The following is an 18,425-nucleotide window of genomic DNA, read 5'->3' on the forward strand; positions in this document are numbered from 1 at the left end:
GATAAGGACAAAAATTTTAAAAAAGCAGCTGCTAAAATCGCCAACTTGTCCCACCAACCAATCCATCTGAGGCCAAGCACATAATTCTAGCACACCTCCCATGGTACCTGTGGTCCTTAACGTGAAAAATGGGAAAACTAACGACAGCACATCTGGGTGACCAGCTCTGTACCCACTAGATGGGAATCAAACCTTTCAGACCCTGTCTCACTCCTACCAGTTAGATCTAGGTCAAGAGAGCATAAGGCCCAAGGGACATCCTCAACTAGAAGCTTTTCTGGGACAGGACCAGGTCATTTTCACCTTCACATCTTCTATATCCAGGACTTGGCAGGTAAGCCCGGCTGAACGAGTTCACCCCACCTGCTGAAGAGCTAACAGTACCAGAGAGCTGTGCCCACCGTGTCATCAGAAGTCTCCAGACACTGCCTTTACTTAAGGCCCTGCAGACTGCCCCTGATCATCCCCTCACGTTCTGAGGGCAAGGAAACGGCTCAGAATGGCCGCAGAGCCCGCGCGAGCCTGAAGCTGGTACGCCCCAGATCTGGAACACAAAAGCCGGCTCACACGATCGCCTTGCTCTGGCCCATAGAGGGCGTAATGGCTAGAAAACCTACCTGACAGGACAGAACCTAAAGCTCCAGACTCCCTGGACAGAGAAAGACTTTGATTTAAAAAGAAAACAGTAATTATGCTGTTGGAATAAAATGGATACACTCTTTTTCCCTTGTGAAAATAGATGAATTATAAACCTTCTATACTTTTAAAATTGGTTAAATGACTAATCTCACTTCCAAACACCAAGACAAAAGCAGCTATTTCAAAGCATATGCCGCCATACGGCCTACCTTGGCACCGTTCAAAAGAAGCCGAACACTCAGGTACAGCAACGCTTTGAACTAACACGTAGACTTAACCACATTTTACAATACTGGTGAGGTACAGTTTTTACTTAACGGTTACAAACAGTCCTCAAACCCCTTTGTACAAATACATTCTTCAGGCAGCTGCTCTGCAAAGCTCAGAGGGCCACGAACACGTTCCGGCAGGCAGGCTTCGGTGACTCAGAGCCCGATTGTTACTGTGTGAAGACACACAAGACAAGCCTTGATTCCTTTTCCATTCCCCAGTCCTGGGCTTGCCAAAGACTTCACTGCCAATAGTCTGTAACATCTCAATTCAAACCCCAAAACTCCTTAAATAAGCTGATTTTTTAGATCAGCATTTCCCCCAATTCGGCCATACATTTTATTTGGGAAGGAGCAAGTGAAGGCAAGATCATGGTAATTAATAAGTCACACCCCTGGTATTAGGTGCGTATAAGATGGCAAGTAATACTTTTCAGAAACCGCTAACGGAACATGTGAGAAGGTGTGAACTTGAACAATCTCACGAACTGAAAACTGACTTGAGGATAGAACAGGCAACAGAGGGCAGAGAAAGAGAAAGAGGCTGGGCTCCAAAGCAGACGTACGTAATTCCCCAAACCTAAAATTCAATCAGGCTGTGATTTCCTTTTTTTGATCAAGGGTGGAAATAAGGACTGCAAATGTTTTGCAGGAGCCGGTGGAAGGCGACAAATTATGGAGAAGGCTCCACATACAGGAAATGAAAAGCTGTAAAAGCAAAGCTCAAGAAGTTGTGCTACTGCATATGAGGGGAACTGTCCAAATGGGGACAGTGGCTGGCATTATTCAAATTCACGGAGGGATGGTCTATGGGAGATGATAAACAAACAAGACGGGAAAGGGACAACACACAGAGTAATCACGGTTTCGGTCGATAAAGTAAAAATTGCCAGAGGTGTAAAAGACTATTTAAAATCCATGGATGGGGGTGCCTGGGTGGCTCAGTGGGTTAAAGCCTCGGCCTTCAGCTCGGGTCGTGATCCTGTGGTCATGGGATTGAGCCCTGAATCAGGCTCTCTGTTCAGTGGGGAACCTGCTTCCCCCTCTCTTTTTGCCTGCCTCTACCCCTTACTTGAGATCTCTGTCTGTTGAATAAATAAAATCTTAAAAACAAAATAAAATAACCATATTCAATCTTTCAGTCCATTTTAAATTAGTCTACAGTCACTTACTACAGGAAATTAGCAGTTACGATCAAATGTGAGACTTAAATGGGCCTCCACAGGCTCCCTCAAAACCATGCTTTGCAAAGGCAAAGGAACTACTTCAAAGTTGTCACTGACTGTAAGAATTACAACTCCTGATGTTTTCAAATGGCTTCAGAGCCTGCTGCAAGATCTATCAAGCCCCTTTAGATGTGGCAGAAATTCTCTGCCTTCCTCTCTCATCACTCAGACTCCAGATCACATGTCACCTCCTCTGTGAGACCTTTCCTGACCTCCCTCCAGGAAGTACTGCCACCACCCAAAAGAACTGCTTGCTCCCCAAGCCTGTCACCATCACAGCACCTAGTCTGTACGACATGCCCCCACATTAAGTTACAAGACACAGAAGACAAGAATTCTGTCTTAGTGGCCACTGCTTCCAAGTACCTAGAGCAGCACCGGGGCACATGGCATGCGTTCACTAATTATGCCCCGAACGGAGGAGTGGAAGCAATTTTGGGGAAGATCTCCAAGTCACCTGGAACCAAGTCCAGAGAACAATATTCTAAAAGATTCCCAACTACTAGCAACTGAAAGAAAAAGCATTAAGACCTAGATTGATTTTTTTTTTTTTTTTTTTTTTTAAAGATTTTATTTATTTATTTGTCAGAGAGAGAGCGAGCGAGAGCGAGCACAGGCAGACAGAGTGGAAGGCAGAGTCAGAGGGAGAAGCAGGCTCCCTGCGGAGCAAGGAGCCCGATGTGGGACTCGATCCCAGGACGCTGGGATCATGACCTGAGCCGAAGGCAGCTGCTTAACCAACTGAGCCACCCAGGCGTCCCCTAGATTGATTTTTTAAAACCACAGTACACATGATTCCAAAATGAACATTTTTTCGCCCTGACATTCCAAGTGCATGAGACCATCTCTCTGGCCCTCTGCCACTCACATAGTTTCACTGCACGCCCAAGAGCCTTCACGCTGACACTAGATCAGACTGACCCAGAGCACTAACAGATGGGACATACCAAGTCTGAAACCAGGACTGCACTTTCCAAACTAACTGGGACACAGGAGTGATTTCTTTCCGCAGAGGTAAGCTCCGGGATCCATCCCGGCAGCCCCGCCCACCCAACCACAACCAGAGCCCCCTCCTTCTCTCCAGAGCCCCACTACCACTTTCCTCAGTCACGCTTCCCTTTCCTCTTCACCTCTATGGGCCCAGCCTTCCTCCCCTCCTTCGGTCTCCCAGGATCATAACAAATAACTCTTTTCCAGGTGATTTTATATATGGCAAATGAACAGTTCTGTAAAGAAAGCACGAAGAAGCACGGCTGTCACACACTTGCAGGCACCTTGGAGTCCAGGCCTTGAACTCAGAAGGAGGACCGCCTGGCTCTCTGAGGAGCAAAACCAGCACAGAAAATGGCTCAAGACCCTACCAACTCCCAGTGCCTGAAAGCTGATGGAAATGGGTGTGAGAGGGTGTGATGTTGGCCTGCAAGGTCTGAAGCGGTTTCCTGGGTCCCGCTCCCACCCAGTGGCCTTTCCTCCTCTTCCCACAGGCTCAAGGACACGACCACTGGCTTCCCTCCGTGCTGCTGCCTCCACACACTGCTCTGCGGGGAACCCCGCCTTCTCTTCCTCCAGCCAAGGGGGACGCAAGCTCTTCAATCCCTCCTTCCTTGCTGCTCCAAAAGACAGACAAGCGCCTTTTACCGTTAAAGGGCTTTACTACCAATCATTACAGAGAGCACAAGGTGTAAAACCTGGGGGGACGTTCGAGCTTCCACAGAATCGCTACAACTGTGGTCCCTCATGCTACAGTATCTGTTCTCCACCAGCCAGCAAATGGTTTAACAAAGCTCATCCTTATTCCAGAATTCAGGAGCCAGTAACATTTAAAAAGGAAGGAAGAAAGAAAGAGAGGGGAAAAAGGAAAGAAAAGGCACACAAGGTTAAAAACTTTTTTGTTTTTTCCTGGTAAAGGACAATAAAAAGCAGCAAAAATCTCACCATGTGCCAGGACCACAAATGAAATAAGTTTTATTAATGCACCAAAAAGTCCATCCTTCAAACTGTAATAAATTAATCTTTATAAAAAACATAAAGGATATTGCCATATTGTTCTCTTTTTCTTATTTTGCAATAGAGAAGTGAAACAGGACATCGAGGATCTGGCGCTTGGGAGCAGTGATTTAACCGGGTCCCACATTCAGTCACAGTTAAAAGATAAAACATCCTCTCTGCCTCGAGGACACAGTTTTTACAAAATATCCAGCCCCCAGCAATGAGCCCTTCCGAGATACATGGAACCAGTGGCACCCAGAGCCCAGCTGGAGCTTTACCCTGACATCCTGGGAGGCTGGCAACTCCCGGTCAGCAACTGATTAGATACTGAAGGAGGATCAGTTTGTTCTCAAAACCCTTTTGCAGTCGGATGAAAAGAAGTAAGTATTACTTCAATACCATCAAGAAATGACAATGTGGGTTCAATCGCTGACTTAAAAACCTTTTTTATGTACTTTCAACTGTTCTAAACACCCCAAATGTATCTAGACTTACTTGGCCTTAATAAAGAACAGCTGGGCAACATGACTTGTTCTTTATTACTTAGAACTAGGCCAAAAAAGTGGCAAAAAAAAAAAAAAAAAACCAACTCAAATTGTACACAATCCCTAAAATTTGTTTTCCACAGCAAAAGCTATTTAAGACTGAAATTTATAACGCTAAGACCTTCTGTTTTCCACAGTTAATATGTAAAGAATGGCTCAAATGCCTTTCTTTTGAGAAAACCCCTTAGCAAACTCTCTTCTGGTGCCTTACCCTTCAGCAGAAGAACTTAATCCAGGCACAAATGTAGGGCACTGCTTTGTTTTATAATGCAGCGGTAGTTTATGAAAGTCATTACTTGAAAGCAGTAGAAAAAAATACAAGCAATGGATTTACATGGGAAATGAATGATGTCACGTTATAAACTTTTAATTAACGAAAGCATTTTACTTACGATGTCCCCTGCTGAGAATTAGTGTGGATTTTTGAAGATGTATCATATTGTTCTGTGAGGGGAGGAAAATGATCAGAGTAGCACAATGAGATACATTCTTGAGTTTATTCATTACAAATCCCCCCTTTTTTTGTGCTGTCCCCCTGACCCCAGTCCTCACCTCTTCTACCTGAACACTTAGTCTACTTCAACTCAGTCAACCATGGTGCCTGCTATATGCACTGCACTTGGTACAATCTCACCATTATAGAATACCACTTATGTTACCTCTAGAAAGACAACTTGCTCAGAATCGAAAAATCCTAGCCCTGCTGGCAGCACGTCCTACCCCATGGCTGGCAACTTTCCTATATGCTGGAGACGTGACTTTCTTTGATGTCAGCTGGCAGTGGGGGACTCCCATGGAAGCCCCAGGACAGGGCTGCTCTCACTCCCACCTCATCTGCCCCTCCCATCTATCAGTGATTTACTAGCACTCCCTTTCTGCAGCCTCTGACCTCTGTAGAGTGTGAGTTCCCTCTCACCTGTCCCCCCATTATTCAACACCTGCCCCCCCCATTCACTTATTCATACTGCCTCGTAGACACAAGATGTGCAAGGCATTCGACCCTATCCTCGATGAGTTCGCAAGTGACTGAGGAATGTGATAGGCACAAAAATATCTCCAATGGCGGGCAGTGTGAGAGGAACACACAAATTAATCACATAAATGAACTGCCCCAGGAATCTAAGAATGGTCTCTCTACTGGTAGTGACTAAAAGAAGGCAAGTCAGACAAGGAGCAAAATGAACTGTGTCACAAAAGATGGGTGAGATTTTGACAGAATGCTGGCCCAAGGGAGAGGGGGAGGATGGCCTTCAGTAGGAGACAGTGCGAGCTGGGGCTTAGGAGAGGGAAGATTTAAAATGGCACAGACTCGGTAAAGGATGGGGTGCAAAATGTGTGGACACCATAGGAAGACAGGTGAAGGTCAGATTTAGGGAGCGCTGAATGCCAGGATAGTAAGTTATAACTCTTGTTTGGCAATGACACACCACCAGTAACAGGGACATGACAGACTCCTCAGAAAGACTAGTGGTGCCACCTGGTAGAACCTAGGAGCTTCCCTGGAAGGGAACGTGCAATATTAACTGTGGAGGCAACAAACTATCTTCGAGGAAGCTGCTTTAGGCTTGATATAATAGGGAACGGGAAGTGGAATGGAAATCCGGGAGCCTTGTAGCAGGGGGTTGAATGAGATTTCCCAAAGGGTCATGTGGAGACTCTGCAATTAATCACGTCATCCTCACGGTGGCAGCAGCTCTTACATGGTGTTTGTAACTGCTTCCCCTCAGGGCTACTACACACTGGAGGGGCTAAGGTCACAGTTCTCCTCACTCACAGGGACTCTCATATACTGGTCTTCACAGGGTTTGAAGCACCACAAGGCTCTGGTTGTCCTTAGGCATACTACATTCTCCAGAGACTCCAAAACCTTAGGATAATTCTCTCTTCATCCAACATACAACTAGACCTTTCCAGGGTTCAACTAGGCCGACTCTCACAAAATAAACAAGGTTCCCCGGAACATGGACAGACAGAGTGGCAGCAGCATGAAAAACCACAGGATAAGCATAGATACAGTGAGCCAAGACCCACTGGAGACGTGCCAGGCTCTGAAAACGCCTCGGAGCAAGGAGAGATGGGCCCACACTACTCCACCTGCTGGCCGAGAGGGCCACCCATCCTCCACCAAGAAAGTGCTTACCAGCTCCTCTTCAGCTAGATTTTGCTAAAAGGGGAAATCAAACAATTTAAAGGCTTAAAAGGTCTTTCTAAACCAGGAGTCAGCAATCATCAAAGCTGTAACCCAGTGGGAGGCATCTGATCCACCAGCCAGACAGCCCTAGCAAATGGGGAGCAGTGACAGCAAGGGGTAAAGGGGCATACAGCAAGCCTGAACACAGCTGAGCCAGCCATTCAGCAGAGACCTGTGCCACTCCACTGCTTATCTGTCTCTGGAGAGGCTGCCAAGCTGCTGAGAGAAAAAGATGCCCCATCTCTGCAAGAAGCCATTATTTTCTGTTAATTTTACTTTGCTGCTTTTACAATACTATGGCAAGATGATCAGGTTTCTTTCTCTGCATTTGGGGGAAAATTCAGTTATGAGCTTTTTGCAATGTCTCATTCGGTATCTAGAGCAGAGGATGGCAAACTTTTTCTATAAAGGTCGGACAGCAAATATTTCAGACTTTGCATGCTGTACCTTGTTGCATAATAAATGAACAGGCATGGTTGTGTCCTGAGAAAACCTTCTTTACAAAAACCAGCTGCAAACAGATCAACTCTCAGGATATATCTCAGGATATGGTGGGCCCACCCCTGCTCTATAGGAAAGAATATTCTGTTTCTTGCTTTCCTCATCTTTTCTCTTCTCCTCATATCCTTGCAATTTAAACTGTAAAAAATACAGGGAATAAATATAAGTGAGAGAAAAGAAGGAGGTGGGGAGATTTGAGGAAGAGTCATCTCCATGGAGTACCTCTGTGCAACCTTCTCCCAACATACCTACATACCCTACTTCATTGTCCTTTTTTTTTTTTTTTAAGACTAATACTTCAGAACTTGGACATGTACCATATATTTATAAACAAAATGACTGCAGGGGCGCCTGGGTGGCTCAGTGGTTAAACGGCTGCCTTTGGCTCAGGTCATGATCCCAGCATCGGGCTCCCTGCTCACTGGGAAGCCTGCTTCCCCCTTCCCATTCCCCTGCTTGTGTTCCCTCTCTCTCTGTGTCCATCAAACAAATAAATAAAATCTTTTGAAGTGGGGGGGGGGGGGGTGGCTGGGTGGCTCAGTCGGTTAAGCATCTGCCTTCAGCTCAAGTCAACATCCCACGGTCCTGGGATCGAGCCCCACATCAGCCTCCCTGCTCCATAGGGAGCCTGCTTGTCTCTCTGTCCCTCCCCCTGCTTATCTCTCATGACCTCTCTCTCAAATAATTAAATAAAATCTTGAAAAACAAAAAACAAAAAACCAAGAACCACACAAAATACCCCAACCATTTCCGGGTTGCAATGCTTTCAGAGTCACATTCATGATGTGTGGATAGATCAGAAACTGTATTTGTTATAATTATGACACATTACATTTGTCAAGTGCTTTACCAGGACATCATCATTAACTCTTTGCAGCAATCTGAAATTCCACCTAAAGAACAGCTTTATGCTTGTGCTCCCTTCCTAGTCTTTCAGAACAGGAAGCCCTCATCTGTGCTGGGCTATTTTTCATTTTATTTTTTTTTATATTAAAACAACAAAAGCTTTGCTTTGGTCTCCAATGCAATGAAAGCTCCACTTACTTTGGTTTTGGGTTGCAGAACTGATGTGCTGAGAATCCTAGAAAGAAAAAAAAATCTCTAGTTATTAAAATATTCTGCATCATTGCTAACTGTGATAAACACTGATAAATGGGGTTTATTTTTTCTACTTATTACTTATTTCTTTTATTCTTACCTAGAACTTATTTTTCCTTGGATGTTGAGCAAGCATCTATTTATTTATTTCCATAAAGTATAATGTTTGACCTTAAAGCCAGTAACTAAGAACAACATTTAAAAAAACTATCATGAGAAAATATGGAAAGTATCTAATACGACTAATTCAGGTCTGGGTAGATATAACCTCTTTTGAAAACAGTATCATGGGAAGAAATAGCATTAATATATTAACAGTATGCATGTATACCAACCTGGACAGAACACAGATCTGAAGGTGCTATTCTATACCCTGAAGCTTATCCCAAAGTACAAATAAGCAAAGGAAAATGGGAGTGTTTAAAACACACTGCTCAAAACGACTTCAATGGAAACATCCAAGTCAGCAACTGATCCACTTGTTATTAAAACCAGCACTAACGTAGATGATCACAGCAAACCTCAAGAAAATTAGGAGGCATGAGAAGTCTAAGATCTACGTGTTACACATGTACCTAAATTCCGGATGAGGAATCAGACAACTACCTTGCTTACTTTCCCTGGACTTCTGTTTTCCCATGTCTAAGTAAGAAGACTCAAATGAGAGAATTGACTGAAAAGCCCCCAAAACTTTCATAAGCTACAAAACCTTGTACAAATATATATAAGATGTTCTTACATAGTTTGGAGAGTGAAGTGTTTAAAAACATTATGAAGCACTTTAAGAAGCTAAATGAGTGGCGAATTTAACCTAATCTGTAAAGATTTCAACAGTCAGTACTAGATTAATCTAGCTCATAACAATACTTCAGACTTTGAAACGGGTGTGGATACAGTGCCTGCTGTACTTGGAAGGGATTACCTTTGTGGGAAAAGGAAATTTGGAGGGCTCAGCTGTACTAGGCGTGTGTATTGCTGTCAAAGGAGGCGGCCATGAGTGGGTCATTTCCTGGAAAGAGATTTGGAAAAGAAAGAAAGAGTAAATTATAAATAGAACACTTATTGCTATGTAAGTTAACTTTTTAAACTGAATGTAAAGTGCACTGGTGGTAAATAAAAAGTGGAATCTTAAAAGTTATTTTACTTTTTAAAAGTCTCCTACTTAACGGGTTATGTTCAAATGCTGAAAACCTCCAACTCACCAAAGAGAAAGCAGTTCAAAGGAGAAAATCGAGAATATAGAACATAGACGGTCTTAACACTGTATAAAGCATATAAACAGTAATGGGTATTAACAGAGCTTATGTAACTGGGAGCATGGAGTCTCTACTCAATGCTTTCTTTCTCCTTCAGCTTCTTTATTGCATTTCCTGGAATTATTTAAGTTCAAAGGAAGAAGAACTTTCCTGTTTGACTTAAGCAAACAAGTAATTCAGGTCACTTGTTCCACTTGGGAGAGTTTTAATGGATTTGACCCTCCCCTGATACACACTATTAGTACATACAAAAATTTTTTTTGGAGGAAGGGGCCTTAAAAAATTACCTTCCCTTTCCAGTAATAGAAGTTTCACTTCTATTCACTATTTTCATGGAGGCAAGATTTCTCCCTCACAAATTAATATATTTATCGACATGAATTCTTCTTTTCTAAGCACACTCATGACTTAATAGTCCGTTTGCTAAAAAACTGGGGGGAAATGGGTCAGATTAAACATGTCTAATCACAAATACACGCATGCATGTGCACACACACTTTGGTAAAGCACTAAAATGGCATTGGAGATCATTCATATCAACTCCTTTTTTTTTTAGGATGTTATTTATTTGTCAGAGAGAGAGAGAGCACAATCAAGAGGAGCAGCAGGCAGAGGGAGAAGCAGACTCCCTCCTGGGTGGAGAGCCCGATATGGGTCTCAATCCCAGGATCATGATCTGAGCTGAAGGCAGATGCTTAACTGACTGAGCCACCCAGGTGTCCCTCAACCCCTTCATTTTTATAGATGAGAAAACAGAGCCAGAATGACTGGATCAGGCTAATGGCTGAGAACACACAGCATGGGTTTGCTCCTCCGGTCTAAGAGCAAGAAGTTCATTCCCACATGTGTCACACTTGCCTGGGAAACTGGCTTAACGATGGACAGGCAACTTCCTACCAGCAAGCTGATGACCCCAGACTGTGCTGAATTACTTCACTTGTACAACACAGTATATTACAGAACACTACACTCTTTTCAGAGTGCGGATAACCTCTCCATTACCACAGAAATGCCACCTGATACTTGAACAACTGGAGATGGATCTCTAGCAGTATTTCCATTCCCAACCTCTGCACCTTCTCCCTTGCCTTTCCCCACAGCCACTCTCTGGGCTGTTATCACCCCAGGACAGACATAAGTGACCTGCCACAGGGATAAGCAAAGTCTCTAAGGCTAGCTTTCTTAATTTTTGCTAAAGGTGAAGACATACTCCTGCCCACAGACTAACCCTCTGTTTTGTGCAGCACAAAGGAAGAATTCTGTCCTCAAATCCCAGACTGGAATCTGAACTCTGATCCTTACCAGCCCTAGGGAACCTGAGGTGCCTGAGCCCTCTGGCACCTGTTCTCAGTGAAAGGTGAACTAAGACCACTTATTTTCCCGAGGGGCAATAATTTATGTAGTGTCTAGATACATGGTCATAGAAAGTACTTAATAAACTTAATAAACTTAATAAACTTCTAATTAATAAACTTAATAAACTTCTTAATAAACTTCTAATTAAGTCTAGTTTCTCAAGAATTTCAATACTGCACCAAAGACAGCTCCCTGCTATTTTATTTATTTTAATATCCTTTAAGGAATGGGATCATTATATTGCTACAATGTAAAAATGCAATTAATTGAAGTGTTTGAAAGTATCCCCTCTCTTCGTTTTCCAAGAATTTCTTTAGAATCCCAATGGTATCTATGACTTTTAGTCACCAATTATTCCCAGAAAATGTCTATTGTACTCACAATGCCCAAGGCTGCCCCAGCTATTAAATTAGGCCGTTGGAAAGTGCATAAATTCTTTCAGGCCCTAAGTTATTTACCAAGAGTCTGAAAGAATTTATATACTTCCCTAAATGCCTAGCTTATTGGAGGGAGTTAGGCCTTAGGAGAATTGCGGCCATAAGGTGAGGAGGCTGCCCAGAATTGCATGCAAGGCCAGGAATGTGCTACCTACCTTAGCAATAACTTATCATCACACCTGCCTCAGTCTTGGCTTCCAGGCACCATGGATGCTATAGCTTCTCACTCTCCACCTTGCTCCTTCTGCTCTAGATACACCGTCTAGCTCCTGACGCTCTTCTATTATATACCGACCTGTTCCCACCTCTAAGGTTTTTTGTATTCTTTCCTCTTCATTCACCTGCTGTAGGACTCACAGTACTTAGCAATACCTGACATTTTTATTACATAATTATCTTTCCCCACAATCCCCTTTAGAGCAAGAACTCAAGTCTTCTTCATACAGAATCCCCAGTGCCAAGGAAAGTATTTGAGGCTTAGTGGGCATTTGTTGCATAAATGAATGAATGAACGCTAGTGTTGCCATTGACTGTCACAGCGTCACTGAGAGGCTACACCGAGGTCATGTCCCCGAGAACTGCATTGACTTTCCCAGGAGGCTGCCCAGGGCATCACACTGTAAGGGGACACAAGCTGTTTCCATACACCCACTGAGGACATGAGGGCACAGTGCCCTGTCTGGAGCTCATATGGGACCAATTCCTAGTTTCTAGTAGTGTCTATCTGGTATCTCCTTACCCCATTAGCCTTCAGAAACACAGGCCACCCCCTACCCTTCATTAAAACACTTCCATTTTTAATATTTCCACCAAGAGAACCAAACAGTATCTATCATCTACGACTGATTTTTTTCTGTTAGGGAACTATTTACTGCTTCTATTGCCCATCAGAAAGATTTGTGTTAGGATTCTTGGCGATCTTCATAGATTGCTCGTACAAGAGAAGAACAAGGACCATGAGGCAGAGGAAAATATCGGTAAGAGAGGGGGAGCTAGATCACACACCAGAGATCATCTATTAGCCCAGGGCCTTCAATTTACTAGCAAGGAAACCGAGGCTCAGGGCAGTACACATGATGTAGCTGGAGCTCCAAAGAGAGGAGAAAAGAAGGGGCACAGACTCCAACAAGTCTCTGCTGTGCAAAGGCCTGTGCCCCTCCTCAGTCCAGGACAGCCTTCTGTCTGGTTTCTGTACAATTTACAAATGAAAATACTCCTCTGGTTGCCTGCATTAACCATTCACTTTCATGTATTTCCAGGTAAGGAAGAACCCATCAAAGTGATGTTGGCTGAGAGGTGGAGAGTTTATTAAATGGGTTTATTAAATTAAAATTGTTCATCTGGTGCTCTAATACCATCATCCTAATTAAGGGATTCCACAAGTAATATATTAACCCACATCAAAACCTAAGAGTAGCATTTGACATATACAGAAGACAAACTTATCTACATTGTTGCATTTACTTTTGTAGTAACTATAAAACAAATCACATACACTTTCAGAGAAAATGCTAAACCTTATTTTATAACTAAGTCATCTGTTGTTCTTATGACTCATCATACCAAAGGATTTCAGAAATCCCAGAAGGAAAGGATGAAACAAAAGCTTGATCAAGATAACCTGTTTATTATTAATCGTTCGAGTTGCTTCAGAAATACTGCTCAATTCTAGCAGTACAAAGCATGTTTTCTTAGAGATATTTCTTTCTCAGAAGATCCTAACTTCAAAAGTAGGGGACAAAGAAAAAAAAAACGATGGGACTACTTTCTATACTTTCTAAACATCTGGGCAGGCACTACCTTAGTCAAAATTTTTCCAAGTGAGAAGGTAAGCTATAGAATTACTGGTTTCAGGGGCGCCTGGGGGACGCAGTCAGTTGAATGTCTGAGACCCTTGGTTTCAGCTGAGATAGTGATCTCAGGGTCCTGACATCAAGCCCCGCACTGGGCTCTGGGAGGAGTCTCCATCTCCTTCTACCAAACCAAATCCCCTGATCGCACTCTCTCTCTAAAATAAATCAATAAATCTTTTTTAAAAAAACAAAAACAAAAACCTGGTTCAGTTCCACCTTACTTTACAACAGACTCCCGTCCAAGTACTAACCAGGCCTGACCCTGCTTAGTTTCCGAGATCAGACGAGATCGGGTGGAAAATTAAAGGAAACAACTGGGCAAGCATGTATTTTGAGGGAAAGTGAGCAGTGATGACACAAATGAACAGGTCCATGCGTCATGTATATTTCCACTTCAAAAATAAAATCAGAAAACTTATAGTAAAAGATAAAGCAAGAATATCATTAAATCCCACACAGAGGAAAGTTAAAGGCTGAAGAAAAAGGATGAGAAATAAACAAAACCCTCAGTTATTACTATTACAGTACTTGGAGGGCATTAAATTTAGCTCTAGATTTCCTGGAAATTAAAGCCCAAATGGGAAACTCAACAACTTATATAATTCTTCTCTGATGAAAAGAAAGCATACTGGTTCATGAGGAGAATGGATTTATTGTTTCCTGGAGCTGAATTCTAGGAGGCATTTGTTGTCCTTGTACAAAAAGCCTTGAACCCACACATGATAGGTTCAATGATGTATCTGCAGAAGCAGTACAACTGTTCATGGCACCATCTCAAGAAACAAGAGTGAAAAATAACCCTTCACAGTAGGCTTACAGATGTCCACTTACTTTCTACTGTTTTTTTAAAAATTCCTTTAAAAATCCATGGCCTCACTAAAAATGAGGCCATACCTATCGGGTGTGACCTACAAAATACCAAGAGGGATACATCCAGCACTATTTAACCCCTTAAATAAAGAGGTTAAATAAAGAGGCCTTTTCTTCCTGAGAAGTGAGCCACTCTTTGGGTCTTTATGAATAACCATCAGAAAAACCTGAGCGAGGTCTTGAAACTCTAATCCAAATGCCTTGCAGCTTGTGGACTTCACTTTAATTAATAGAATCTGTCAGAGACTCCATTAGGCTCTTAAGAGACCCTCTGTTCCTATTCTGGATTATTTTGCATTGGAGGGTGTGAGGAGGGAAACTGTTTGAAGGGGTTTGGAATGGAAACTGTTCATTAAAGTCAAAGTCAATGGATATCCGTCTACTTCCTTCAGTATTTCTTCAAATGGAGAAACAGTAAAGGAACTCACCTTCAGAATCTCTTCAACACAATGAACTTCATTGGAGTAGGTCTGCTAAAAGTGGGGGAGGGGAAAGAAGGAAAAGCTTAGCACAAATAAAATCCAACTCAAGAAATGGTACTAGTGGGTGCTGGTATTCATCCAGCAACACTGCTACAAGGGTGACCTTTCACTGGCGGAGTAGTAGGAGCTTCACATTCTGGAGCAAACAAGACCAGAGACCAACCTGACTTCATCCGTGGGGAAATGCTTCTGCTGGAGACAAATTGAGACTAATTTGGACCCTCAGGTCAACATTTCCAAAGGAAAAAAACATGTACCTTAAAGAAAATCAGTAAATCTAGAGGAACAACAGACATAACGAAAGTGGAGGCAGAAAGACAGGAAGCAGGGGTCACAGCCTGCTCCATAGTAACATCTGTCCAGCCAGCCAAGGGAAATGAACACAGTGATGAAAATCATGTGGACACCCCACTGAGCCCACAGTAAAGAGGGGAACACCAAATCAAGGATAGTTTAGATTTTCTGGGTAATAATCTAGCTGGTCAAAGACTGTCTTTAAAATGACATTCATTCTAATGTCTCTACCCCTCCTTCAAGTCAGCATTTCACAGTATATATGCACATGTATACACACACATACACAAAAACATGCCCCCCATTTCCCCAGACAAAGACCCTAGGGAGAGAGGAGTTTTCCTAGTGGCCTCTATGAAAGATCTACTACTTACACTTCTTCCTGATTCTCAGCTAAACAAATGACAGCTGCTACCACGCTATCACCACCATAGCCAGTGTCTAGGAAAAGTCATTTTTACAGTCTTTGTATCTTTAAGTGCAAAGAAAATGAAAAAGTAAAACAAAAAACACTAAAACAAACAAACAAAAACCCAACCATTTTTTGTTAACTAGACACATGAAACAAAACCCATGACCTCCTCCTTTTCACTGGAAAAGGATGGATTCACTGGATTGTTCTGTGTAAATTCAGAGCCAAGTGCCCTGGGCAAGTTCTATACAACACACACCCTTCCTGTGACTGCCTCTACTGTGTGCATAAAGCACTGGTCTTCCCAGTCCGTTGGGTCCAATACCTGCCTCACAGCTGGAGAGGAGAAGAAAGGGGTTTTTTCCGGCTCTCATTTCTAATCTGAGTGTAATTTAATACCAATTCCTGATCTAGGATTCATTAACTCACCACTCCAGTTTAAGGATGAAGGGAAAAGGAAAGAAAAGAGCACACAACACTCACACTGTCGTGGAATCAAACTGAACAGGCATGTCAATGTTCAAATGTGATTTACCTTGACTGGGTCTGTTCTTAAAACCTGTAAATTTCATGGAAACAATTGTGTTGAAATGTTTGCACTTTGATATTTTTGAGGAAGTTAGAAGGTATAACCAAAGAATCAAGGGTATACCTTGATGTCCTATCAGATCTGCCTTTAGGCATTCTGCATGTTACTAACTACATTTCCTTACCTGCTTTTTCGTTTTTTCAAAACCATTAAGAGATGCCTAAAAATTGGGCCAAACACTAATAACCAAACCTTTCAGTACAAATGTCAGAAACAGAACTGAATGCTGTTTTGACCTGAGAGTAAAATGTAAGAATAGTCTATGGTTTCAATTTTTCACATGTATCATCAGGAAAAATAACAATTATAAGTTGAAGGTGAATCAATACAATAAAGCATATAGCATATTCCTACCGACCCTGGTCAAACAGTCCCCTCATCCCCATCTGTTCCTGGAAGACGAACAGGAATCCAATCAACATGTCTGGGAATCAATGAAATAGTGAAGCATGTTGGAATGAGAGAGAAAAAGATTTGCCCACTGCTTCTGACAGAATGCGATGTGAAGGCTTTAACTTCAGGATGCTAATAAAAGACCTTCCAATCTTCGTAATTACTCAAGGAGTCAACACTTAGCCAAGATGCTTCATGTCACTAAAAGATTTTTTTCCCTAAAGCTTTATTACAGGAGATGAAGCAGAACCAAAGAAATTTTTCTAAAGCTCAGAATTTATTAGTATCTGGATAAGATAAATATTGCTAAGTGGACAAACTTTAACCCATTTAACCCATTTAAAATTGTAAATAAGGTCTTAGTGTTCAAGCATTCATTCGTTTAATTTGTTTCATTTACTGTTGATTTTTTCCTATTAGGTGCACTATGAGAGTGGGAATATTTCAACAAAGTGCAGGGATTCCATTCCAAATACATGAGGATATTAACATATTGAAAGACCTCCGAGCAGCACTGTTTGTAATAGCAAATAACTGGAAATAATCAAATACCCAAAAACAGGAATCTAGATCTTCACAGTATATGCACACAGCAGTGTGCTACAGAGAATTAAAATAATAATGTCAATGTACGGGCTTGCATGGAAAGATGCTCAAGATATTTTCAACTTGTTCTTTAGAAATAATTTTGTATTTAGAGAAAAGTTGTGAAAATAGAAAAAAAATTCCCACAAATCGTTCACCCAGATTCCCCAAATGTCAGCATCCTACCACATTTGTTTTTTATTTTTTTCTCTCCCACCCATCTATCCTAAACCATTTTTAAGAGTAAGTCAGACAGAGTTAATGCCCCTTCACTCTTAAATACCTCTGTGAGTACCAACATGTATTTTTAAAATGATATTTAACTATTTAACAGAGGGGAGGTTCCAAGATAGTCTCAATAACAGGAGTCTATTTTATGTTCCATCTACCTGAGATTCTGATCTTTACTCTTCCGCCGATCCAAATTAGACTCTAGTTTAAGAGTGCATGTGTTTCAAATGTGTCTGCAGAGAAACATCTGTAAGGACAGGCTCCCTTGTTTCATCAAGTACAGTCTGGCACCTCCAAGTCTGCTGCCAGAAGGAGACCTTCCAAAAGGGGAGGGCAAGTTCAACAAACCATTATGGCCCAATCCCTTACTTAAAATCCACTTTGGCCACAGGGTCTCCCACTGAGCTCTGCCATTCCTGCTGGGAGAATCCACGCTCCCTGGAACAAACACTGCAGCCCAAGAGGAAGTAAACACTAAGCCTCTCTAAAGCACAGCCTAGTTAAGGCTGAAGATCTTCAGGTTAAGACCTCCCCAAAGAAGAAGAGGTGACAAAAAGCAACAACAAGGAAAATCTCTGCTAGCTACATGAATCAGGAAGTTCTACTTTGCAGGTCCCTTCCTCATCCAGCTCCTGCTCCCAGTGTACAGATGGGGACTACAACCACAAATCCCACATTCAACCTCTAGGTTCCTTGGGGAGCACAGCTCTGCCCTCCTACCGACTTGTGGCTACCTCCCGAATCTGGTGTCGTGTGTGTAGACTGACCTCGTTTCCTCACTAGGGTATGGCCTTAACACAGGAACCGTAATTCTATTCAACTAAAAATAAAATGACAGCAGCTACTCACTGAATACCTATTGTACCTGGCACGGCATTAACCTCTTTACCTACTATTATTTCCTCTATTTGATACCATCTATTGTAAAATGCAACAGCATTGGCTTGGGGAGCAGGAGCAGGGAGACTGCACTAAATTTCCCCATCAATTGTAGATCTGGCCCTCATTACAGAAACATAAAAATGAAATACCACAGCCAATGTTACATTCAACTATGAAAAGCTAGAAGCTTTTCCTCTAAGACGAGGATGCCTACTCCTGCCACTTTATTCAACAGAGTAACTGGAAGTCCTAGGCACAGCAATCAGACAAAGAACAAAAGTTTTACTTATTTACTGGAAAATAAGTAAAACTGTCCCAATTTGCAGA

General features: G+C 42.4%; 1 protein-coding gene and 1 long non-coding RNA gene across 5 annotated transcripts in view; one reads left to right on the top strand and one right to left on the bottom strand.

Moving 5' to 3' along the window:
* AFF1 (ALF transcription elongation factor 1) overlaps positions 1 to 18,425 on the bottom strand; it is a 206,500-nt gene that overhangs the window by 37,796 nt on the left and 150,279 nt on the right. For 2 of the 4 annotated variants that reach the window (XM_059173319.1, XM_059173321.1), the window contains 4 exons: positions 14,659 to 14,703; positions 9,381 to 9,467; positions 8,405 to 8,441; positions 5,061 to 5,112 (listed from right to left, as the gene is read on the bottom strand). In XM_059173319.1, coding sequence (XP_059029302.1) covers positions 5,061 to 5,112; positions 8,405 to 8,441; positions 9,381 to 9,467; positions 14,659 to 14,703 — 221 coding nt within the window. The remainder of the gene's footprint in view (positions 1 to 5,060; positions 5,113 to 8,404; positions 8,442 to 9,380; positions 9,468 to 14,658; positions 14,704 to 18,425) is intronic. The other 2 variants (XM_059173320.1, XM_059173322.1) reach the window with 2 other exon arrangements.
* Positions 3,029 to 4,648, top strand: LOC131830992 (uncharacterized). The gene is made up of 2 exons (XR_009353520.1): positions 3,029 to 3,148; positions 3,332 to 4,648. It is a non-coding gene; the product is annotated as an uncharacterized LOC131830992 (long non-coding RNA).

Source organism: Mustela lutreola, chromosome 1 (genome assembly GCF_030435805.1).
Source record: "Mustela lutreola isolate mMusLut2 chromosome 1, mMusLut2.pri, whole genome shotgun sequence".
Classification (NCBI taxonomy): domain Eukaryota; kingdom Metazoa; phylum Chordata; class Mammalia; order Carnivora; family Mustelidae; genus Mustela; species Mustela lutreola.